Source organism: Rhagoletis zephyria, unplaced genomic scaffold, assembly GCF_001687245.7.
Source record: "Rhagoletis zephyria isolate East Lansing unplaced genomic scaffold, Rhagoletis_zephyria_1.1 Rzeph_scaffold_00024, whole genome shotgun sequence".
NCBI lineage: Eukaryota > Metazoa > Arthropoda > Insecta > Diptera > Tephritidae > Rhagoletis > Rhagoletis zephyria.
Window position 1 is genome coordinate 523,743 of NW_016157108.1, and position 24,348 is coordinate 548,090.

At 35.4% G+C, this 24,348-nt stretch overlaps 1 protein-coding gene across 1 annotated transcript in view; it reads left to right on the plus strand.

Annotated features, from left to right (window-relative positions):
- The window catches only part of LOC108362792 (short-chain dehydrogenase/reductase family 16C member 6), a 34,555-nt gene extending 12,127 nt beyond the window's left edge, over positions 1 to 22,428 (plus strand). The window contains exons 2-4 of the mRNA XM_017615936.1: positions 21,260 to 21,377; positions 21,474 to 22,071; positions 22,181 to 22,428. Of these exons, the coding sequence (XP_017471425.1) occupies positions 21,260 to 21,377; positions 21,474 to 22,071; positions 22,181 to 22,283 (819 nt within the window). The 3' untranslated portion in view covers positions 22,284 to 22,428. The remainder of the gene's footprint in view (positions 1 to 21,259; positions 21,378 to 21,473; positions 22,072 to 22,180) is intronic.
- Positions 22,429 to 24,348: the final 1,920 nt, after the last annotated feature.

The following is a 24,348-nucleotide window of genomic DNA, read 5'->3' on the forward strand; positions in this document are numbered from 1 at the left end:
ACCAATTTGTACCAAACTCGGTGTGGTTATTGTGCTTGCCACATATAAGCAAAACGTTGAAAATTATTGAAATCGGACTAAAATAACGGCCGCTTCTCATATAACGGTAAATTTCAGAAATGCTTGAAAACTCAATATTTCGAAATTGAAGGACGCTAATTTACTCAAAATTGATACACCCCGGCTTGCCATCTAGCGGAAGGTTTCGGAAAGGTGAAAAAACATATATTTAATAGTTGCGCCGGGTATTTAATGTTCGGCTCCGCCCGAACTTAGAATTTCTTACTTGTTTTTTAATAAATCCCGTGTATTTTGCATATATTTTTTTCGAAGAACTCTACTTTTGACCAATTTTTTAATGTCAATAGGAAATTGTAGCCCTGTGGCCACAATTGAAAGGGATTTACTTTAGCTTTCAAAACCATTTTGTTTCGTATCAAAATGATGCTTTTGTCGAAAGCGCTACGATTAATTCGCGTGCCGTGTTCAAAAAGCACATGTGCGGCCTGTGGAAGGACAAGAGATGTATTTTAAAATGCTGTGCATATTTTTCAAATATGAGTTCAGCGACAAAATCTGTAAGAAATGGCCAATTTCATATCAGAAAAATATTTCAATTAGCACGAAATTGTTCTGGAAGTACAACCACAATACCAAGAGTGTAATTGATCGGATTTCTCGACTGACTCGGATTTAAGTTACATATCGTTATATTATAATAGAAAGGCCCTAACTCATATTGTCGCTGAAATGCAAAAACAGAACATTATGCATATGATAAGAGTGTCTTTATGTCAAGCATTGAGTACACTAATGTTCATATGCACTAGGGTGTTCGATTATTCGCCTTTCTTCGAAAACCGGTTTTCGAGTTCTTCGAAGAATTACAATTTGAAAAAAAACCGTTTCCCCATTTTAAAATTAAGAAAAATCCAAATAAACCGCTTTTATTTTACTCATTTTTCATGCTGTGTCATGACCAAAAACTAACTAACTTTATGGTCCCAGCAACATCAAAAAAAGTCGTCTTCAAACAGCGGCAGACAAACCTCCGAGTGTACTTCTGCTATAAAAAAGCTTCTTCGGAGGTGGAGTAAAAGGGTAGATCTCTCTATTTGTGTCACAACATCAAGGAGCAGAACACGAATTGGTGGAAAAGCTCGGCCAAACAAGTAGATAACGTTTAAGCGCCAAATATTCATTTAATGGCATCAAATGTGATATACTGTTCATCCCCAAATAACCTAGGACATAATTTTAGAACTATTTAGGGGTCTCCCTTAAATTGAAAATCTTGAAATCTTGCAAAAAATCAAAACCTTTATAGAGAGGTTAAGATTTGTATGAAATTAAAAAAAAAACGGTTTGTTCTAAAAAAGTCTGGTTTATTCAATATTTGAAATAATCAAGATTAAAAAAAAAAACCGCCTATTGATATCCAAAACAAACCGTTGAAAACCCGAGCCAATCACCCTAGTATTTCTTGAAGTCAATTAATATTCAAAAAGTGCCGGCATAAGTGGCAAATTTCTATGTGTATGGTTTGATAAGTGTGTAAATTTAATAAGTACATTTATATATATTAAATATGTGTTTGATTATACTAATACATATGCATGTACTTATGTGTGTGCATATGTATGCAGTTCCATCACAATCAAATCATAAATGGACAACAGTAAATAAGCACGAATATATGTACATTAGATTGTTCAAAAAACAATTTTCCGAGGTAGGGTTTGGGGCACTTTCCAAAATGTTTATGAAATGTTTATATTACTCTAGAAATATTTTCTACATATATTAACCAAACAATTAGTTAGGCAACCTAAGAACATTTCAAATTTAAATTAGCTAACAAAATATAACAAGCTTCAGTTGCCATGGCAACAGTTACATTTTATAAAAATCACCAATATTTTTGCCAGTTTCACAACGATCCAGTAGCGCATTTCAAGGTCATTGTGCACCCAGTATTTGTTACCGTAGAAAATTGAAAACTGGTTTACATATTACACATATCAAAAAGAAAAAACTAAACCTCGTTTTCTACGATGACATTGCACATGCAAAGAAATAAACAATAGAATTACTTTGTTTCCGTATTTAATGATAAAATATTGAAATTCGAAATTTTTACCATAAGTTTAAATGCATGTATACATAAGTATGTATGTATTTGTTTAATACATGTCGGCGCAAACACCTTAAAAGTTTGTTTTGTTTACTCGCTTATTCGCTTGGGCTAGCTGTAATGAGACGCAGAAGTAAACAATCAAAGCAAACATTTACATATAAGCTTTTTCATAGTTAAAAGATGTATGTATTTACAATATGTACGAAATTAGCATAGCCGTAAAAGGAAATACCATAAACTTTAATGAGCATTGTTTTTTTTTTAAGTTTCAGATTTGTAGGCTTTTCTAAATATTATAAAGTAAATTTCTTTAATGCTAAACATTTATTACTTTAGCTTTAATATTTTATTTGCATTTGCTATCCAACCAAATTTTTTAATTTTAAATCATCAAAAAGTCAACCCAACTAAAAGGGTGTATGTCGCCGTTCTTTGTTTTCTACTGTTTGACATATTTTTTGCACTACTTTTAAAATATCATGTAAACGAGTCAGTTAAAACGCATACACACTTATTATACACTATACTATTGCCCAAGTGGGTTCCACGAGAAGATCTACCGCAACAAAATATTAAAAGTTAATAAAATTCAACTGTTTAGCTAATTTCATGTAAAAAAAAATTATGTAAACCAATTATATATTTAGCGCAACTTTTCTCACTTGGATATTTCTATTGCATTATGCATTGACTCGTTAAAATCTTGAAAACGAGAAATTACCCAAAATCAACTTAAGCTCCAATTAATATTTACATACGATTTAAGCCTATTGTCAAAATAAAAAAAATTAAAAAAACTTTACAGATCATGATTCAATAAAACTGGTTTACAGCAAAAAAAGTTCTATTTATGCCACTATCCAATTAATTTCTATTCTATTTCTGACAGTGCAATTGTGTTAAACTTTGGACAAATATCGTTTTTATCAGATCATGACCTTATTTTGTGCACATTGGACCTTAAATTTGACCGCTCGAGCGTATGAACTGCATACAAATTTAGAGACTACCGCTCGCTTGACAGCAATGCTCTATTTTCTGATCCGTCCTGTGTTAATTGGTGTGAATGCTGTGGTCTATCAACTGTAAATGAGAAGCTAGATTTTCTTAATAATAAAATAGCTGATGCTTTCAAAAAACATACTCCTGTCCGTAATCGTAAAGTTAAATCCACATCATGCCCATGGTACAACAATAAGGTTAGGGCTGCAATTAAAGCGCGTAATAAAGCATACAGCCATTGGAGGAGGAAAAGGTGTGATGCGGACTGGGAATCTTAAAAGGTAGGAAGGAACTTGGCTACCAGGATTGTTAAAGTGGAGAAATGTAAGTTCTTTTCGTCATGTCTTGATCCTGTACTTCCGCCAGGTGCCTTGTGGCGAAATCTAAAAAGTCTACGTGTATGTGGTAAAGTTGCACCAGAGTGTACTCTGAGTGCAGATATTCTTAATGATGCCTTTGTTCAAAGTCCTATATGTAGCTTAAAACCTGTTAATGTTGTGCCATTCTTGTTATTCGGGTAGTAAATTTTAGTTCACGGCTGTGTCAGAGTATGATATAATACGATGTGTTTCTAGAACTGGGACCAATGCAACTGGAGCAGACGGAATTCCTATTAAGTTTATTAAAATCATTTTTCCATTTATAATAAGTACCATTATGCATGTAATTAATCACTTCACAACGACTTTTTGCTTTCCTCATGCGTGGAAAGTAGCCATGGTTAGACCTCATCCCAAAAGAAAAGTACCAAGCTCTCCGGGGAATTTTATACCCATAAGTACATATTTTGCCAGCTCTGTCTAAAGTATCTGAAAGCTTGTTAGCGGAGCAAATCCGTGCACATTTTCTTAAATATAATTTACTTTCATTGTTTTAGTCAGGATTTAGAGCTAAGCACAGCTGCTCATCCGCATTTTTGAAAATACTGGATGGCATACGCATACCTTTTGACAAAAGTCAACTAATGCGTTACTCAGCTTAAAAAAAGAGTGGTTCCACTTAATCACGTACATCTTACGAACCAAATGAATAATCGTAACACAAGATACGGCAAATTAAATCTAATAAAATCCTAAATAAACCGTATGTTCATCACTTTTCGATAGCCCTGACAGTTTCTGAGAAATTAATTAATCATTTCTGACGCCTCTTGCTTTCGATGCGTATGAGTAACTCTCTTTTCTGCTCATATTTCATACAAAAAATCCTTGCGCATTTTCATTTCATTACTTTCTTATTTATCCATCGATTTTCTTTATTGAGGGCATAGTTTTTTTCTAAGGGATCAGGCCTTAACATAAATAACAAAAATTTACCCAGAAACTGTTATTTTTTTACTTTTTCCCTGTTAAAGTTTTCCCCATTTTTTCATTAAAAATAAAAATAAAAATAATAATATAATTTCTCAGTAATTTCTCAGAAACTATCAGGGCTATCGAAAAGTGATGCATATACGGTTTATGGACAATTTTATTTGCTTGATTGGTTCGTAAGATGTACGTGATTAAGTGCAACCACTCTTTTTATTATTATTATTACCTTCCTTTTATTAACTCGGGATGTAACTATGTAATATTGATGCGCCTAAAAGATGCAGCGATTCCTATTCTCAAGTTACATACACTGAGGGAAATAATGCATAGTAAAAATGAATACTTTATATTTGATTATCGTTTCAAAATGTTCGTATTTAAAAATAATATTTTCATACAAAATTTATTACGCACGTATTTGACTGTTCACATCTGAGTATGTACATGTAAGAGTACATATGCACCCCAAGCATGCAGAGCGCCGCTCTGAGAGCGCGGTGACAACACACACATACATACATAGCACATGTTTATCCGTACAAATCGCGTGCTGTGGTGTTGATGGATATTCAACATTTGAAAGCAGATTTATATGGCTGGGTGTAGCTGAGTGCGCAAAGATGCTTGCCACAAGTTGTTGATATCCGGAGATGGTCGGGTTCGAACTCCACTGCAGGCAACATGCAACTTAATTTTTTTTTTTTAGTTTTTCTCTTGATTATTCACTTCACGGATGCTTTTTCAGTACGAACGCGGTCATTTTAAAATGCGCGTAATTGAATTGAATATTTACCAATATACAGTACTTTCGTTGACGTTTATAATAAGATCAATTACGTTTCTATTTGATTTTAATATTTTTTTCCCTCAGTGTACCTGATGACAGTCGAATGGCAATTATAGCCGTCATCGATTCGCCAACAGTTAGCGAGTAGCGAAACGAACGAACACAAAGAGGTACAACCAAACTCGCTATCGTCTATCCGTGCTAGCTAACTTTGTTGTTGCTTTCACATGCAAAATTTTTCGTTAAGCGACCGGAACTCAAACATAGCAAGCAGCGAAGTGGCGAATCGATGACGGCTTATAATAGGGACGTTTTAGTTGTTTAAACTATAATTTTTTTAAGCTGAATAGCTGTAAATTGCAAATATCTCAAAAACGTATCCATATAAAAAAAATTTACTCAATTTTCGGAATCAGCGAGCGATTAGATAGTGGCGTCTGTGATCCAGTGTAATTAAAGGTTTGCTCACTAGTGACATTAGAGCTATGACACTCCCTTACAAAAGGTTGTACCCACATGCACCCACACACAGTGCCTTGCTATGGGAGCCGATTTTCTCAAGAGCGAACGAGAAAACTGTTTTCTGTGCACACATTTTATTATTGAATCATGGTTACAGATAACGTTTCAGTTTGAATATGTACGATGGGTGCATTCGACATGCTGGAAATGCCCGTATGCAGTTTCTTCATCGACATTTAAGAAACTATCGCCATCCATCAGGCCACACTTTACACAACGTTGAACAAGCGACATCAGTATCGCTGTACAAGTTGCAACAACTATAAATGGCAAATGTTTGTGGTATGTAGAGCCAAGCAAGAAAATCCTCGTACATACATACATACATGTCAGAAACGAGGTGAGTGTTGGCATTTTTGGTACAAGTGCACTTTTTTGATACAATTTCATTCACAATACTATTTCGGAAATATATTAGGGTAATTCGCTCTTCTGTGTATTCGTTGTATGTTGTGTAATTGTAACTGCATGAGCGTGTGATTTGTTGTTGCTAGCGTTACATCAAATACCCATGCAACAACAACCACACGCTCAACCAATTGCACTTACGCAGGATACAGCGAATACACAGAAGCGCGAATTCCACTATTGTTTGCATTATCCTAGAATCGTATTCTTCTTCTTATTTGGCTGGTCAAGTTCAACAAAGCATGTAACGACTTTCTCCTAAAGGGCTGCTTGAAAGATCAAAGGATAGAGGGTAGGTGCATGCACTTCGGCGGTTCTGCATACCTTGCTACGCTACAGCTTAGCTCAGGGCAATGGGCGTGGGCTTGCGTCCGTACATACAGCGAAAGTCTTCCGTCGGACGGACCTACAGTTTTACGCCGACTCCGAACGGCGATTGTATTTTTATGAGAAGCTGTTTTTCATGGCAGAAATACACTCGGAGGTTTGCCATTGCCTGCCGAGGGACGACCGCTGTTAAGAAAAAACCTTTTTTTCTATATTTTTGCGATGTTGCTTTGACCAGGGTTTGAACCCAGGCATTGTGGAGTGGAAGCGCGCACTGCTTACGACTATACCACAGCGGCCGACATTTCGTCCACATAATAATTTAAATTATCACATAATTTTAGTATATAAACTTCAAGACATTTAATGTCAGATTCGCCATCACAGCGCACGGCAGTGCGCGCGAGTGACGAAAGCAGCCGCAGTATCATGCTGAAATGACTCGCTTATATATACACGAGATTTGGAAGTTTTTATCCAGACGCCCAATCGTTGGAAAGGTCTTGCAGAGTGTGTCCAGAAAATGTATTCAAGCTTCATAAACGATTAACCGGATTCTTAAAAATTAGGCTAAAGTGTTGCGAAACAAAAAACGTTTTTTGGCTTTTGCCGGTTTAAGGGGGCATGTGGGTACAGCCAACATATTTAGTGTTATTCTATAGGCCAATACCTTTCAAACGATACCTTATATATTACGCTCCGGCTACTAGTTGGAAAGATATAGAGGTAAATGTGTTTTGGTTCGTGTCTCCACTACGAGATGCTTTGGTATGTATGTATGTGGCGTCTGTACGTACCTTCATTTAATTTTTTCCAAACTTACAGGAATTAAAGTAAAAAAAAAAATAAGAAGGTTTTGTTCCAGGATGTTTTGATTCGTATGCCTTTGTGGGCGGGGCTGCTGTCTGAAATTCGAAAAAAGGCAATTTTTTAAACTACTACTGAGGCCGCACTACTTAGTCCATGTCGTTCATGTGGATATCAGTAGAAAGGTTTGCAAACAAGCTATCTAACGCTGTTTTTTGTGTTTATAAAATATTAATACGTCATAACGTTAACGCCTGAAAACTAAAAATCGGGCTGATGAAAATAGAGATTTCGGGCATTTTCTCAAAAACTGGTCAGTCGATTTTATTCTAAGTTTCTACAAGTCTAGCCCAGAACCTTAGTTTTCCTTTGGTAAATGTTTGGCTTATATCTGGGAAAACTCTTGTTATGGAGATATGGCGATTCAAATTGAGAAAATGTCGCTCTAAAAAGGGTCAAATGGTTAAAAATTAACATATCCGTCTAATTTGGTTACTTTAAGATATAAAAATAACATACCCAGTTCCCCGAAAAAAATTTCCCATTCCCCGGTTGCCACTTAAACCGAAATTCCCTGCAAATCGGGGAATTTCCCGCTAGTTGACAAGTTGAAGAATGCAGCTGTGCTAATCACTGCGTACATGTCTTGGAAGCCACAATTTATGTGTATTTTAGAGTTATTTTCACATGCTGAAATTGTAACATTTTTCCCCATTTTAATTGCAGGTATGTACACAGTATTAACTATGCTACACCCGCACTTAACCAACCTGTGAAGACGCCACTGCAGTAAATCGCGCTAGTTCAGGACTAGCGCAGAACTAGCTCTTTAAGAGGCGGTACTGTTTCTCGATCTCTCCCAACGCAATGCTTTCAACTGTTTCTTTTTACAAGGCGATGTCCTACGAAGTGGAAATTGCCCCCCTCTGCAGAACGTTCGAACTAGTTCTAAACTAGTTCCATTTTGGACAGTTCTGGGTCAGCAAGTTTTTCTAAGAGAAAAAATTTTAAACTCGATTATTAGATTATTTTTCTATTCTAAATTGGTTCCAATTTAGACAGATCTGCGACAATAAGTTTTTTGTTAAAAAAACAAATTCTGATTATTCGATTTTTTGATATTTTTTCGTTTTTTCTGTTCTTTTACAGATTGCATTCTATTAAATTTTTATTTATTTTTTTTTTAGTTTGTTTATATTATTTGATCACTTTTTCTCTTCAATTTTTAAGCGGCACTCAACAATTTTAGTTTCTTAAATCGGAAAATCACAACTGCCTCCACCGCGATTTGAACTGGTGACCAACGATATTAGAGTCGGAGGTCTTCCCGCTGAGCTATTTTCGTATTGTACAACAAGTGAGAATTTGTGCATTTACTTCTCAACAGAGCGCAACTAACACACTGAGAGTTTCAACTGGGCAGTTGTACATAAATATGTATGTATGTATGAATGCATTTAGTTCACCCAATGTGCCGCTACTACTTACATACATATGTATAAATTGCCACTGAGCAAAACTACTTGAGAAAAAAGCATTAGGTTAATAGCACGAGTGCAACACCGTACACGTGATAGAAGTAAAACTTCTCAAAAAACGCACATGTGTGCGCCCCACACCCGGTAGAAATCTTAACAAAAATAAACCACGAGACTATCAGACGAATACAGTTGTTTATTGTATCCAAAGTTGGTACCAAGTTGATAAGCTTTTATCATTTCTCATATTTTTTTTATTTTTTTATTTTTTCGAATACAAAGGATATGATCATCCTTTTTCGCTTTATTCCGTATTCGAAAAATTATATGTTTCAATGGACACATCGTCTTGAATACATAATTTAGATTTAGATAATATTGTTGGCAATTTATTTGAGAAAAATAAAACATTTAGTTTATTGTTTGCATTTTCGTCGATTTTAAATTTGCTATCCCAAAATAATTGATATCAAATAAAACACCTCTTTGAGGTAAAATTTTCGAGTGACGAAAGCTGAACTATAAACACAAAATTTATGATATCAATTTCGTGACGAAAATTATACGCATTTTTTAACTGCCTTTAAAACGTACGGAAAATCTTTTTTATTCATACGAATCGTTGCAAAAGTTCTTTGTTTCTAGTTCAGCTTTCGTCACTCGAAAATTTTACCTCAAAGAGGTGTTTTATTTGATTTTATTTACGCTTAAAAAGGCAAGGTGCAAGCAAGGCTTATTCTTTGAAAAATGCTTAAGTAAATCATCGGCTTCGGTAATCGGCCGATTATTGGATCAAAACCGAACGTTCGGTTCGGCTTCGGCCAAAAATATACATTCGATCGGGCTCTAGTCATGATACTATTGAAGTAAATGAGCGATTTGTATTTATGTATTAGGAGGGCCTTTCAAAGAGCAGCACTGCAACCTAGCCCGAATAGCGAATCATTTGGAATCGCAAAAAAGGCAAACTTGAAAATTAAATGAGCATCCGCAGAAGTACCTTTCAAAACCCAGCGCCCACTCTTTCTAAGTCAAATACAACTCAGCAGTGGCATCTTGATTGACGTTTCAGAACGCCTACATCTATGCGATTTGGTGATATGACGATGGAAAAAAAACAAATACATACTTAATGTTGCCAAATTGTATGCGTCCCCACCTTCACAAGTATGTATGTAGGTGCCTACGTACCTTCGTGTGTACGTATATAGTATACATTTGTGAATACTCACGTGAGTATTGCTTATTTGCTTATTGATCATGCGTGTCAGGTACACATAGCGCTTTGAGTAATTTTATTAAATTTTTAAATGAGCGCCTTCAACTTGAGTATCGCTTTGCAAATCAAATTCACATAAATATGTAAACGTACATACATACACATGTAGCCGCTATTGTGATTTGTTGCAGTTTTACATACATATTTGATAGTAGTGAATTAGTTTCACGGATAATTAAGTGATTATTAAGACCAATATCTCCTTTTTCTTCTTATTTTTTGGCACTAGAACCGTCCGTCGGTTTGGACCAATACCAAACAAATTCTCCAATTGCCTCCTTCCTGTGCGAAGTTGCGCCAGTTGTTCATCCCGAGGGTAGCCAGGTTCTTCTGCACTTGGTCTATATAGGGGTTTTTCGTTAGAGGAAGGATGCCGCCTGTTTATAAATAAATTCAAAATCAATTTAAGTAACAAATTAATGCATTTTTTTAATATGGATGCCAAACGAGAGAGTTTCGAAAACTTAATTCCTAACAAAATTTGAAGAGGGTTGCCACGTGTCTAGAAATTTAAAATAAATTAAAATAAGAAGTCAGCTGGGATCCTAGAATATGGGTGTCAAACAAGAGAAGTTTAGAAAAGCTTTATTTTGAACATATTTTTAAATACGGTTGCTTAAGTCGCTAAAAAATAACTAATCTTTGATTTTATTTTATTAAATTTTTTTTGCAGAGGCCGAATTGAAATTTCACAATGTATTAGCCGGATGTGAGTTAAACAGACCGGAAGTCCATTCCAGAAAAAAGTAGCAAACAAAAGTTACGTATTTTTACCCTCAGAATCCGATTCTGTTGTAAAAACATGTATGCCCCATTTAAAAGAATGGACTTCCTGTATGTTTAATCCACTTCCGGTAGACACCGGAAGCCGGTAATACGACCAAAAGATAGGGCTTCGCCGACTTGGCAATTCTTTAGTTGTGTGTGTTTTCAAATTATACAGTAACTTGCCAGCAACTCGCCAGTAACTTAATTTATGAGAATTCGCTCTCATAGAAAAAATATCCAAAAAAGTACGCGAACGCAAATCCAATAATAATTTTCCAAGTTTCTACAAAAAATGTTGCCTTCTCATTGTCCTCTTCTTAGTGTTTGTGCGTAGAGGGCAAAGAGAATGTTGCATTTTTCGGTAGAAACGAAATCGGCATTACACTCACGATTGTGGGTACCCGGTCAGAAAGGGTTTAATAATTTCATAAAAACTGAATCCGGCCTAATCCGACCATGAATTTGCCTTTATCTTGACGCATCTTTGTTTTTTTTTTTTTTAACCTTTGCCTTTATGCTTTTTTTTATCTATGTACGCACTCGCCATTACTTTCATTCTTGTATTGGTCTTTTTCTAAGTGTTATTCTTTAACCTTTTATTAGCAAGTTTTTGTTAAATGAATACCATTTGCATACATTTAAGAAGCACTTGATCCCGTCCCAACCATTTCCGTGTGCAACTTCCGTTGTACTATTTCCGTGTGCAATTTCCGTTGCACTATTTCCGTGTGCATTTCCTGTTGAATTTGCCAATTTACTCCCAACCAACCAACCGCCGCTTAAGAAGGTTCACTTCAAAAACTAACACAGTTGGTCATTCCATCTTCTTCAATACCCGTAGAAAATGTGTGTCCGGAACAATTTCAGATTATATCTGATTAAATCCTGTGGTCAGTGTTGCCACAAGATTTTTTTTATTTTTTACCAAAATCACCAGAAAAAGTTACCGAATTCAACAAAAAATTACGAAACTTATTTTATGTTCAGAACTGTACAAAGATATGTCTGTACATATGTATATCCGAAGACACCAAGCTTTTCAGGCAACCAGAGCTTCATTCAGCTATAATTTTTATATCTGCTTATGAATGCTAAAAGTCACAACAGCGCGTTGTTTTAAGAACATGGTACGATCTTGTGGCTCATAATCGTATGTTTTGCATTTACCCATCGAGAATGCATCGATAGAAGAATCGTAAACAAACATTAAAATGACAAGTTTACGATATTACAGCTGTTCCATTCCAATTTATTCCCATATTTAACAAAAACAAGTAAGAAAGTCTAAGTTCGGGTGGAGCCGAACATTAAATACCCGGCGCAAGTATTAAATATATGTTTTTTCACCTTTCTGAAAGCTACCGCTAGGTGGTAAGCCGGGGTGTATCAATTTTGAGTAAATTAGCGTCCTTAAATTTCGAAATATTACAGTTTCAAGCATTTCTGAAATTTACCGTTATATGAAAAGCGGCCGTAATTTTAGTCCGATTTCAATAATTTCCAATGTTTTGCTTTTATGTGGCAAGCACAATAACCATCGAGTTTGGTACAAATTAGTAGAACGGTTACCGATATATATATNATTTATCGAAGATTTTGTATTTCTCTAAATTACCGTTATATGGGCGTGGTTATTGTCCGAGTTTTTAAAATTTCGGCCATTTAGTATGCTGTATCATGGCCAACAACTGTGCCAAGTTTGGAATAAATTGATGCAGCGGATACCAAGATATACACATATAACCATAAGTGGGCGTGGCTACGCCCATTTTGCAAAAATTTATAATATTCTTATTTTTCGTCTGAAAATTATTGTAAATATATATTTCGAGTGAATTATCTTCAGTAGTTACTAAAATATCGCAGTTTTCGTATTTCTGGAAATTACCGTTATATGGGAAGTGGGCGTGGTTACAGTCGGATTTCGCCCATTTTCAATGCCAACCTACCTTGGATTAACGGAAACCTACATACCAGATTTTGTTGAGATATCTCTATTTTTGCTGGAGTTATCGTGTACACGGACGGACGGACAGACGGACAGACGGACGGACAGACAGACATGGCTTAATCGATTTCTCTATTCATTCTGAGCATTTATGTATACATTTGTCTATATCTATCTCGATTCGTTTTGGCTGTTACAAACAACCGTTATGTGAACAAAATTAATATACCCTTGTGCACAAGTGCGCTCGGGTATAAAAAGATTACAGTAGTTAAATTTTCTCGTGTTTTAAAACAAAAATTAAGTTTATATAAACGTATTTAGATGTGATTTAGGTAAATGTTATAGTAACTAAAATAATAAGTGTACATAAGTTAAGAGTTTTAATATGAAAATATGCAATAAAATTTTTTATTAACTGACTTCAAAAAAGAGGAAGTTTATCAATTCTTCGGAATATTTTATTTTATTTTATGTACATATATTACCGGGTAACTTTGGACCACGTGAATCGTTTTCGATTATAGTTTTTTTATAGGAAAGGCGGTACCTCAAGTGTGGTTCCATACTAATCATGGTGTCATGAAGACATTAACAGTAATCCTAAATTTTTGTATGAGCATTGAAGTGCTGGTATTTTTTGCTTAAAAATTACTTGTTGTTGAACATCCATCCTTTGTTTTTTTTCTTGATATTCATAGATTTTGCAAACTCCGTCCTGATACTACGGGATTTTTGAATTGTGCTATTTGATAAGGATAGTTATTTTTTTAGTTTAATATATTTATCCAGCAAAGGAGTTTCAATACTTACTCCAAATTATTACATGGTTCCTTAAATTATTCAATTTGATTAATTGTTTAGTGTTTAGTATTTATGCTCAAATTACTTTTACTTACTTTGAATGTTTTGAAATATTCTTAAAAATTTTTTATTAAAGCGATGACTTTTCTATATATTTTTTTTTTTGAATATTTTGTCCGAGAAAGGTTAGTGAAAAATTATAAATCAAAATACATGATCGATGCCTTCAACGGGTATAAAAGCAAAAATACAAACTTCCGTTTGAAATACGAGACTCTTAGGTGAGGCGGAGCTTGAGGGTAAGAGAAACTATCGTAAAACTAGTAGCATCCACTAACATACGTTTCTTGGTCGGATGGGTTACTGAATTCAGTAGCTTTTTGAACGTACATATTTACATAGAATTCTACTCATATGGTTGCCGGGTTATGGCGGAGTATTGATGGCAATTGCAAAGCTGAGGAACTGACAAGGAAAGGTAGGACCAGCCACAACCTTCTGGAAAGGACACGGTAGATATAGCAATAGCAGTTTGTTAGACATCACACAATTCTAGTAAGCAAGGAACGCCGAAGAACTTTTTGCCTTGCGAAACTTTCAGGACTACCTGTATTTTTATAAAAGGAAAAGCTTACCGCCCCCTTCCTAATGTAGAATCACAACTTGTTTTGCCTTATGATATATGTACGTCCGAATTTAAAAAGTTACAAAATTGAAAAATAAATTACCAAATTAACAAATTTGCGAAAAAAAAATAAAAAAAATACCAATTTTGGTAAAGAAAACTACCAAGGCGGCAACTCTACCCGTAGTACGGGAAAAGGCTTCAGCTTAGGGCTGCCAGACGTCCCGGTTTTCCCGGACATGACCCGGTTTTGAGCTATTTGTCCCGGCGTCCCGGTCCTACCTTAAAATGTCCCGGGTTTCATTTAAGTGTCCCGGTTTTCGATTTGATTGCACAAAATTTAAATGAAAGAGAAATAACGTGTTGTAATATTAAGAAAAATGTTATGAATATACTGGGGGAAATAAAAATAGTACTTTCATACCACGCATGCGTGGTGTTGAATCAAACTGAACATCTGAATGCACATTTATATGTCTGGCTGTAGCTGAGTGCGCGGAGCTGCTTGCCACAATTTGTTAATTTCCAGAGGGTCAGGGTTCTAATCCCATTACAGGCAGCATGGAATTTAAATATATTTTTTTTTAACTTAATTATGAAAAAGCACCCGTTAAGTGCATAGCGCTTCATTTTAATATTGGCGTATTTCAATTGAATATTTCTGTACTAAATACTAAAATTTGTATACTTAAATGTATTACGAGTTGGGTTGATGCTCTTTCATATGCGTACATATTTTTTTTTTTTTAATTTCGCACGTTTTTCACTAGCAATAGTTGATGATTAATATAAGTACCTAAATACGTTAAAATGACATGCGCAGAGTTTTACAATTATATTAAGCAAAAGCCAGAAGTTTTGAAATAAGTTCACAGCAATGAAAGAAATGACTGATATTTTAATGTTATCTTGTGCTTAAATCTTTTTTCTTTCATGAAACCTAGAGTACTTATAAGTACAGTTCCGTACAAAATTATTGGCTCGGAGACTCTTTCATCCGATCACATTTTCTAATCAGATCTTTTAGAAAAATTTTGAAAATGTAGCTTTTGAGCCAATTATTAAAGTGCAAGTCTGAAGATACCAGAAAATTTCGTTGATTTTTTGCAATTATTTATTTTTTGCTGACAGTGTCTACCATATAAAAAAAATTGTCGAACATAGTTTGTATGGAAGAAACTCTCAGTAAAAACAATACCAAAAAACTAAATTTTTATGTACTGCAAAACTTTATTTTCAAAATTTTTTTATAAAAAGTCTGATTAGAAAGTTGCAAATTTTCATGCAAATTTATTGCATTTTCCGAGTTTTGCACAAAGTTTGGTAATTGTATTTTTATGTTTTTTGATGTATTTAGTATAAGCGGTATTTTTATAAAGAACAAAAAAATGTGCATGCATTGTGAAAAATTCTCTGTGCTTTAGTTGTGATAAGTTTTTTGTTTTGTTGGTGTACGTTGTAATGATCTCATGATCTCATGTCTTTATGTTTTTGTTGTTGTGTGTCAAAATAAGATTTTACTACATCTTTCCGTATGTAATTTTTGTCGAAACGAAAGGGAAGGGAGCGAGAGGCCCCCTCCCACCCTTAAGTGTCCGGGTTGGGCAACAGAGATGTCTGGCAGCCCTACTTAAGCTGAAATCAGTCAAGAACGCCGAACGTATATTTAAACGCAGTCTGTATACGCATAATTCAGTCGATTACTGGAGCACTCAATGTTGCTTACTACAGTGTTGCCATTCATCAATGCCTTTTCATAAACTTACCTTTTCAACTACAATTTTTCGTGCAATACTAGATTGTAGCTAGATATAAACTACTTAGTTTTCAACAAAAAAATCTTATTCAATAGTAAATTTCAAATATTTTAAACGTATTTTGAATAGGAACTTATAACTTTATTACCATCTGCAAAACTGACGAAGTGGCAACCATCTATGGAAGGAAGAAATCAGCTGACACGGAAAAATCTAAAATCCGCAGATTTCTGCGATACAGAAAAATTCTGCGGTGTTGAGTCTTCATTTACATGGCGCTCTGGTAAGACAGATCGTACCAGTAGGTTTACGTTCTTGACTAATTTCAGCTTAATTGTCAAAACTCATCAGTGCCCCCAAAATGTATACTAGTGCAGCCAAAATTGTTTAGCTGTGCTGCCAAATTTAGTCAAACAAAAATTGCTTTCCCATACAGTGCGGATACAGGATTTTATTTGAGGGGGGCGATTGGGATATACTTGTCAAATAACGTTAAATTACAGGCATCCAACTTGATTCACGGGGGAGTTTGTAATAAGATCGTACGTGTAAGCAGGGCATTAGGAAGGAGCAATTAATATCAATGTGTAAACAGGGCATTATGCGACAAATGTCCTGTATCAATTAATTGGTAATTTTAGCACATCACACATCTCTAAAGAAAATACCAAGTCTTCCCTTTTCAATTGGAATCGCTGAATAAACTAAACGTACCGTATTGTAATAAATAAAATCTCAAGCCATCCACTATATATTGCGTTCCAATTATTTACTAACACGTCGAGCGTGTTACATGGTGTCGGAAGTGGCGAACAAAATATATATTTCGCTATTTTATCAAGAATTGCCGAAAAATTATGAGTGAGCGTACACCAGCGGAATTGGATTGCACAAATTTGGCGACGGAGTGGCCAAATTGGAAGCTCAACTTCATGGTATACCTAATCGCCAGCGGTAAGGCAAAAGAGCAGGATCCAACAAAAATTGCACGTTTTGTTTGGCTGCAAGGCACACAGGGTACAAATATACATATATAACACATTATACCCTAATGATGAAATCCAAGATTCACTGCTGGGCCAAGTCAAGTTTGAGCGCCAAATACCAGCCGTGATTGGGTAGGTTCAGAAGGCGCAGAAGTTGAGCGCAACCGTTGCTAAAAAAATCAGTGATCATAATGCGCCTTCTGAACGGATTGATACATTAGCTGTCAAATTCAAAACACACAACATGTTGTCTCAAATGATCATAAAAAAATTACGATCATCTAACACGCAACTGTTCAGTAGATCAGAAGTGCAAAACGACGCGTTCAGAAGGTGCAATCGCAACAGTTACTGAGCTGTTGCGCCTTCTGAACGTGCCCATTGTTGAAGGTGTGGAGCAAGAACCAGCGCGCGTTAAACAAGTTGTCCAACAGCGAACATTAGAGGAGGTTCTGCAAAAATTCGATGATCATTGCTTGCCTCAACGAAACGTGGCGATGGAGTAATACAAGTTCAACATGATTGTGCAAAGAGAACACCAATCATTCAATGAATTCGAAATTCGATTACGGCACTGTGAGTTCAAGTGTTTATGTGGTAGCTCCTACGAGGACCGAATGCTGCGTGATCGTATTGTTGTAGGTGTGTTTGACAAGAAATTACTGCTCAAACTCTTGGATGGTCGGGATGACGAACTAACGCGCATTATTGCTACTTGAAAAACTTACGAAACAGCCAACGCAAACAAGTGTGTCTTGGATAATAAAAGACAAATCGGACTCGACTATCGTCGGTGAAGTAAATCGTTTCTGATACAATTGTGGGGACTCGTGGAAACCGGGTCGCATTAATGAGTGCAAAGCGAAGGAAATAATTTGTCGTAATTGCCCAAAGAAATGTTATTTTATGAAAAAGTGTCGCAAGCCAAAAAATCATCGGTACCAAGAAATTATGCAGGGAAGAACAACAGCAACAAAAACAAATCTGTATTAAACTGGAGTGATGTGCAAGGTAAATTTGTTGATAATTCTGTACAGTTAAGAAAAGTTATTAGTTCAAAAACAATTCTTAGATTGATTTTAGAAAAACAAGGGCATAAGCGCTGGAACAAAGATACATAGAACTAAGAAATCGTTTGGAAAATTTTTTAATGGGGGGTTATACATTAGTTATCGTTCTATATTAAAAGATATTACTCACTGCTGTATAGGTTCCGACGACATAGTTATAATTTACAATTGATCACATTCTGGAGTAAAATGTCCCCCTAGTCACCTTGAAATGGCACAATAGATAGCTAGAACCGTGAAGTTTTCTGAGCTTTCTACTTATAAATCAAAGAATCAATTATCATCAACTAAGAAAATCATCGTAGATGGTGCTCCATGTAAAAGGTATAGATTCGGACTAAAATTCGTTATATTGAAGTCTAAGACATAGCCGAAAGCCATGATGCAATAATACAAGGTGTTATCAGTTGGCAACTTCTCGCTCTAATTCCGCCATATTAACTGCCTTACGTGAAACAGTGTTACTTCTTTAACTTTTCTTTGCCCATTAATATAGTTGAATGTTTTTTTATTTTTTCTCAGTATACACACTTTGTTTTCTTAAAAAGGTATTTTATCTTATTTTTTTTTTCATAACGAATATTCTATAAAAAAGCAAATTTTGTTTAGGAGAAAATGTGAAATTTTATATTTTTCCCCCATATGGGGATTCATTTCTTCCCGTTTTTCTTCTCATTCTACTGAGCTAAGGCAGTTTCAAATCGAGCTGTCACTTATGTTAAATGGTTAATGTTTTATATTGTTATCAAATATAGTAAGTATGGTTTCAAATAATGTATTTTAGATTATAATAATCAGGGCTGGCGAAAATATGCATTCGAAATTTATTTTAAGCGATTTAAAAGCTCGATAGGCAGCGTTGCCAAATATGTATCTCCAAACATTTTAGCAACCTTATTTACACGCACATTTCACCGTGTGTTCGTATAACGACGACCGCAAACATGTACATAAATATACCCGATTTTAAAGTACAAACGTATACCCTCAATTCAATTCCAATATACAATATGAAGATTCATATATACTTTATGTGCCTACAAGTTAATTTAAATTGAACTGAACTACAGTTTTGAGAAACTACATATAAGGCCATGAGAGCAGAAGTGGCCTAACCAAATTTATTTGGTACTTAACGTCTTAAAATAGTATCAAAAATTATACATTTAAAAATTAAGGTCGCTTATTCCTTCATTTGATAGTACGCTATGTAGCTCTGTACCTTAAAATTAAGGAATGAGCGACTTTTATTTTTAAACTTATAACATTTGAGACTAGTTTAAGTGGGTAGTACAAAAATAGATAGTTTTGGGTTAGGCCACTTCTCTCACTTCCTCATATGTACAAATGTGGCCAGCTGATTAATTTAAGTGACATTTTGACCTGTTTTGGTTATTTTTCTTTTGTTGGTTTAATGCTTATAATGTTTTATAAAAGTGGTGCTGGTTATTTAATGTGCAAAAGGTTTTAAAAAAATATAAACATTAATTAGACAAAAACAAAATCCAAAACTGGTCGAAATATTACTTAAATTAATCAGCTGATCACTAGCGTATGCACGATGTACAATTGTACATACATATATGCACTAAAGACTGGTGTACTGAAAAGGCCTTGTTAATAAACCCAGTGAAGTTCACCATTGTCCTATATACATAGAGAAGGAAAGTCAACTCGATTAGACCAACCTTGGCAGGGACATAAATTAAGTTCTCAGGAGAGGACGTATCTAGGGCAGCTCTGGAAAAAATTTGCATGATATGTCGTGGAGGAATATCACCAAAACTAACGTATTGGTTATTTAATACAGTAGTAAAACTCGTCGTTACATATGCGGCTCTGACCAAGTGTGGTACACCGGTGGGTCGAATATGGACGACGGCAGTACTGGGCAGGCCTACATGGACCAAGATTCCAGAAAAGTCTTCCAATGGGCACATAGCCAACCATATTTAAGGCGGAAGTCTTTGTTCGCCAATGTCTTCGCAGAAGGACAAATGGGGCCAAAATAAATATTATGTCGGATAGTCAGGCAGTGTTAAAAGCCTCAGACTTTTTAAAACGGCATCAAGGCCTGTAGACAGCTGTAAAACACCTTTGAACCACGTTACAATAGCGTAAAGCTATTGTGGGATCCGGACAAGTCAAAGTGAATGAAACAATCAAAGAGCTTTCAAGAGGAACTCCGAAAGACTCATGGAACTTAGCCGGGAGGGTTTTAGAACTCTTACAGGCTACGTGAAATGGCACTGCAAGTTAAGGAACCATTTGAATAATATTGGGCTTTCTGTAGAGACGGGATGCAGGTTGTGTGTTCTGGTGGAGGCAGCTCCAGATCATATTCTAAGCGACTACCCACGTATTATGAATAGCATACTGATACACCTTGGGGAACGATTGTCATCTCCTTATATACTATATAGTACTTATTTAAAGTATCGCTGTAAAATATCGGTTACCCATTAATATAGACACCAAATTCAAAAAATTTAATATAAATATTGGTGCCTTTTTATAATAAAGAATGACCACTTTGCATTTTAATAAGTGTTTGCTTATGTACAGGTAAGTGTGTTAATTAACATCGCCGAAGGCGCGGGTTGATATCCTGCCACATACCCACCAGCGGAAGGTCATAGTACCACATAGATTTGCAAAAAATGCAACCGCTAGGTAGCGCTGAAGCCAAAATAAAAAATACATTCGAGATTAAAATTAGTTTAAAATCAATATTAAAAAAAAGTTTCAATGGACATTTTAGTAGAACACTCTTCGGGCGTTCATTACAATTAAGTATTCGTTTCTAAATTGTAATCTACATTTTATAAAGACTGCCTACAATGTTGATCACAGTTTTCCATTGTTCAGTGGTGTTGTAATCAATTATTTGTTGAATTGTGTAGTGCATATTGTAGACGGACCCCATTCAGCGATGCGCCGTTGGGTAGCGTATAGGAGTGCATATTCTATCTCGATTAATATCCTCTAACTTGTGTTAGTCAAGCAATGACTTGAAAAGGCAAATTATTGCAGTTCACTGCTAGAAAGCTAAAAAGAGCGCAAGCGCGAGCGCGAGAGCTTTCAAACTCTCCCCTACATTTTTTTTCAATTTGAAATTACCCCGCGCTTAATTACGGGTTAATACATATATTTTTTAAATACTTGTGTTTATGAAACTACATAAATAATACCATTGAATTTAATATTGATGCATTTCCCTTTTTTATTCTTCTAATTCTAGGAGATTTCAGGACAAGTAGTATTGATCACTGGCGGTGGAGGTGGAGTTGGCCGGTTGTTGGCGTTGAACTTTGCTAAACTAAATGCTCGTGTAGTAGTCTGGGACATCAACCAAGAAGGTAAGAAGAAAAAAAATCGACACATACTATGTGTACTTATGTATGTGCATATATTTTTTTACTTTCTCCTAAATTTTACAATACTAAACTCATTAGCCATTAAAACTACTGTTGATTTACTCGGCCGGAATGGTTTTACCTGCAAAGGATATGTTGTTGATATTTCCGATCGCGAGCAAGTATATGAACGAGCCTCACAGACCATCAACGAAGTGGGTAATGTCGAAATCCTTTGCAATAATGCAGGTGTCGTCTGCTGTCGTCCGTTCTGGGATCTTCCCGATCGAGTCATACAGAATACTTACAACATTAATATAATTTCGCACTATTGGACTGTAAAAGCATTTCTACCACATATGATGCAAAATAACCTTGGCCACATTGTTACAGTAGGATCAGTGACTGGCATGCTGGGCACCTACGGCTGCAGTGATTACAGTGCCACGAAATTCGCTTGTATCGGTTTCCATGAAAGCCTGCTGACCGATTTAAAAGCACATGGCTACGATCGCATTCAAATGACTTTGATCTGTCCATACTACATTAATACCGGCATGTTCTCCGGCGTACGACCGCGCATGTTTCCAATGTTGGAGCCGCAATATGTCGCTGATCGTATCATAGAGGCAGTTCGAAAGAACGAAGTTTGGTGTGTGTTGCCCAACTCGATTCGCATGCTTACTCCATTGAAATGGTGAGTTATTAAGCAAAAAAGACAAAAAAATGTATAGTTGCTAAAATATGTACGTATGTATGTATGTATGTAAAATGTTCTTATATGTACATTTGTATATTCTGAACAGCCTCTTGCCTGCAAAAGTATGCTGGGAGCTTATGTCGAGGGTTATTCGAGGACCAGAATCGATGATGATGTTTCAAGGACGTGGTAGAGTACCCGCCGGTTAAGCTAATTGGAAAATCGATACGTACTTCCCAAAAATTAATCCCGGTATCCCGCCTTTTTTAGGTTCCGAAAATACCGGGATTCTTGGCAGATAGTCCCGGGATTTTCGAGATTTGTAATTTGCACTGAGGCAATAACAGAAACTCCTTTTCTTTACCAGTATTGGCTATATTTCTTTTTTTATTTAATAGCTTATATTTTTTATATATGTCTAGCTCATTATATTTACATATAACACCGTGCGATAGTAAATTGTATACACAAAAATCATTATATTCGCTAAACCTGGGCCAAATATACTAAAATTGCGTTTTTAGTTTTTCACTCTTACGTCAGTAATTCAAAACATATTTAAAAAATTCTGTGAAATGTGCTTAGAGAAGAAATATGGGTAACAAACTTAATGATGAAATCCAGTAGAATTTAAACAGATTCAAGTTTCTGGTGCAGAAGGGCTGGTAAGTATTGAAATTGTCCTTTTAAAATTTTATCCTTGAAATTTCGCAATATTTGTTTTTGAAAAAAATAGTGTTTTAAGGACTTATATAAACTCTTCGAATTTCGTCCTTCTAACTTTATCAGCTTAAAAAATTACCTATTCGTCCTCGTGAATCCAAAAAATTTTAATTTTTTTTAATTCGAAAGAAATTTCCTTTTTCATTTGGTACCCATATTTTTATTCTCCATTGCATTGCATTTTTTTAAATAATTTTTGGAATTAATTATATATTTGAAGTTACAAAGTCCTTTAAAATAAATCCTGACGTCAGAGGGAAAAAATAAAAACGCCACTTTAAAAAAAAGTCGGTTTCAAACCCATTTATTTGTTATTTATTTTATGGTATTCTCAAATAATATAGAAGCAATTTTTATACAAGAGCGCACTTGTGCACAAGGGTATATTAACTTTGTTCGCATAACGGTTGTTTGTAACAGCCAAAACGAATCGAGATAGATATGGACAAATGTATACTTAAATGATCATACATAAAGAGAAGTCGATTAAGCCATGTCTGTCTGTCCGTCCGTCCGTCTGTCCGTGTACACGATTACTCGAGCAAAAATTGAGATATCTCAACGTAATTTTATATGTAGGTTGCCCTTTATTCAAGGTAGGTTGGTCCGGTATGAAACCGGACTGTAACCACACCCACTTCCCATATAAAGGTATTTTCGAAAAATGCATAAACTGCGATATTTCAGTAAATATTGGATGCAAATTGTTGAAAATTAGTATGTGGAGTAGAATTGTGATAAAAAATAATATTGTTATGAAATTTTTGGAAAATGGGCGTGACCCCGCCAACTTACATATGATGAAATGCTGTATCTCAGTAGCCGCTTCATCAATACCAATACAGGGTCTAGCTAAGAAATCTGTTGAAAATTTTTGAAATCGGACAATAACCACGTCTACCTGCCATATAACGGAAATTTACAGAAACACGAAAACTGCGATAAATCAGTGACTACTGAAGCTGTTTGACACAATATCGATTATTGCAATGACCACTTAGTAAAAAATTAGACTATTATAAATTTTTGGATAATGGGCGTGGCGCCGCCCATTTATGACCACAATTTTTTATCTCGCTAACCGATTCATCAATTTCCACCAAACTCGGTGCACTTAATAACCTGGGTACGGAAAAGCAATTTGTTGAAAATTATTCAAATCGGACTAAAATTACACCCGCTTCTCGTATAACGGTAAGTTTCAGAAATACGAAAGCTCCGATATTTCAATAACTGAGGACGCTGATTTACTTCAAGTTAATAGTAACAACAATCTCCTAACAATAAATAAGACTGCTATAGACTTTTAGGAATTGGGCGTAGCACCGCCCACCTTATAACTACTGGGTGGCGCCGAATGAGCTATATGGTTTGGATTCTTTATAACAGTTTTTTTTACTCTATACCAACGGGATCCACGCCTGGAAATGACCTGCCAGCAGCGTTGCCGAATGCTTTTGCTGAAAATCGTCATTTTACCTTGAAAAAATCGTCATTTCGGCCAAAAAAAACCTCAAATTTTTGGTTATAATACTGGGTGGCGCCGAATGA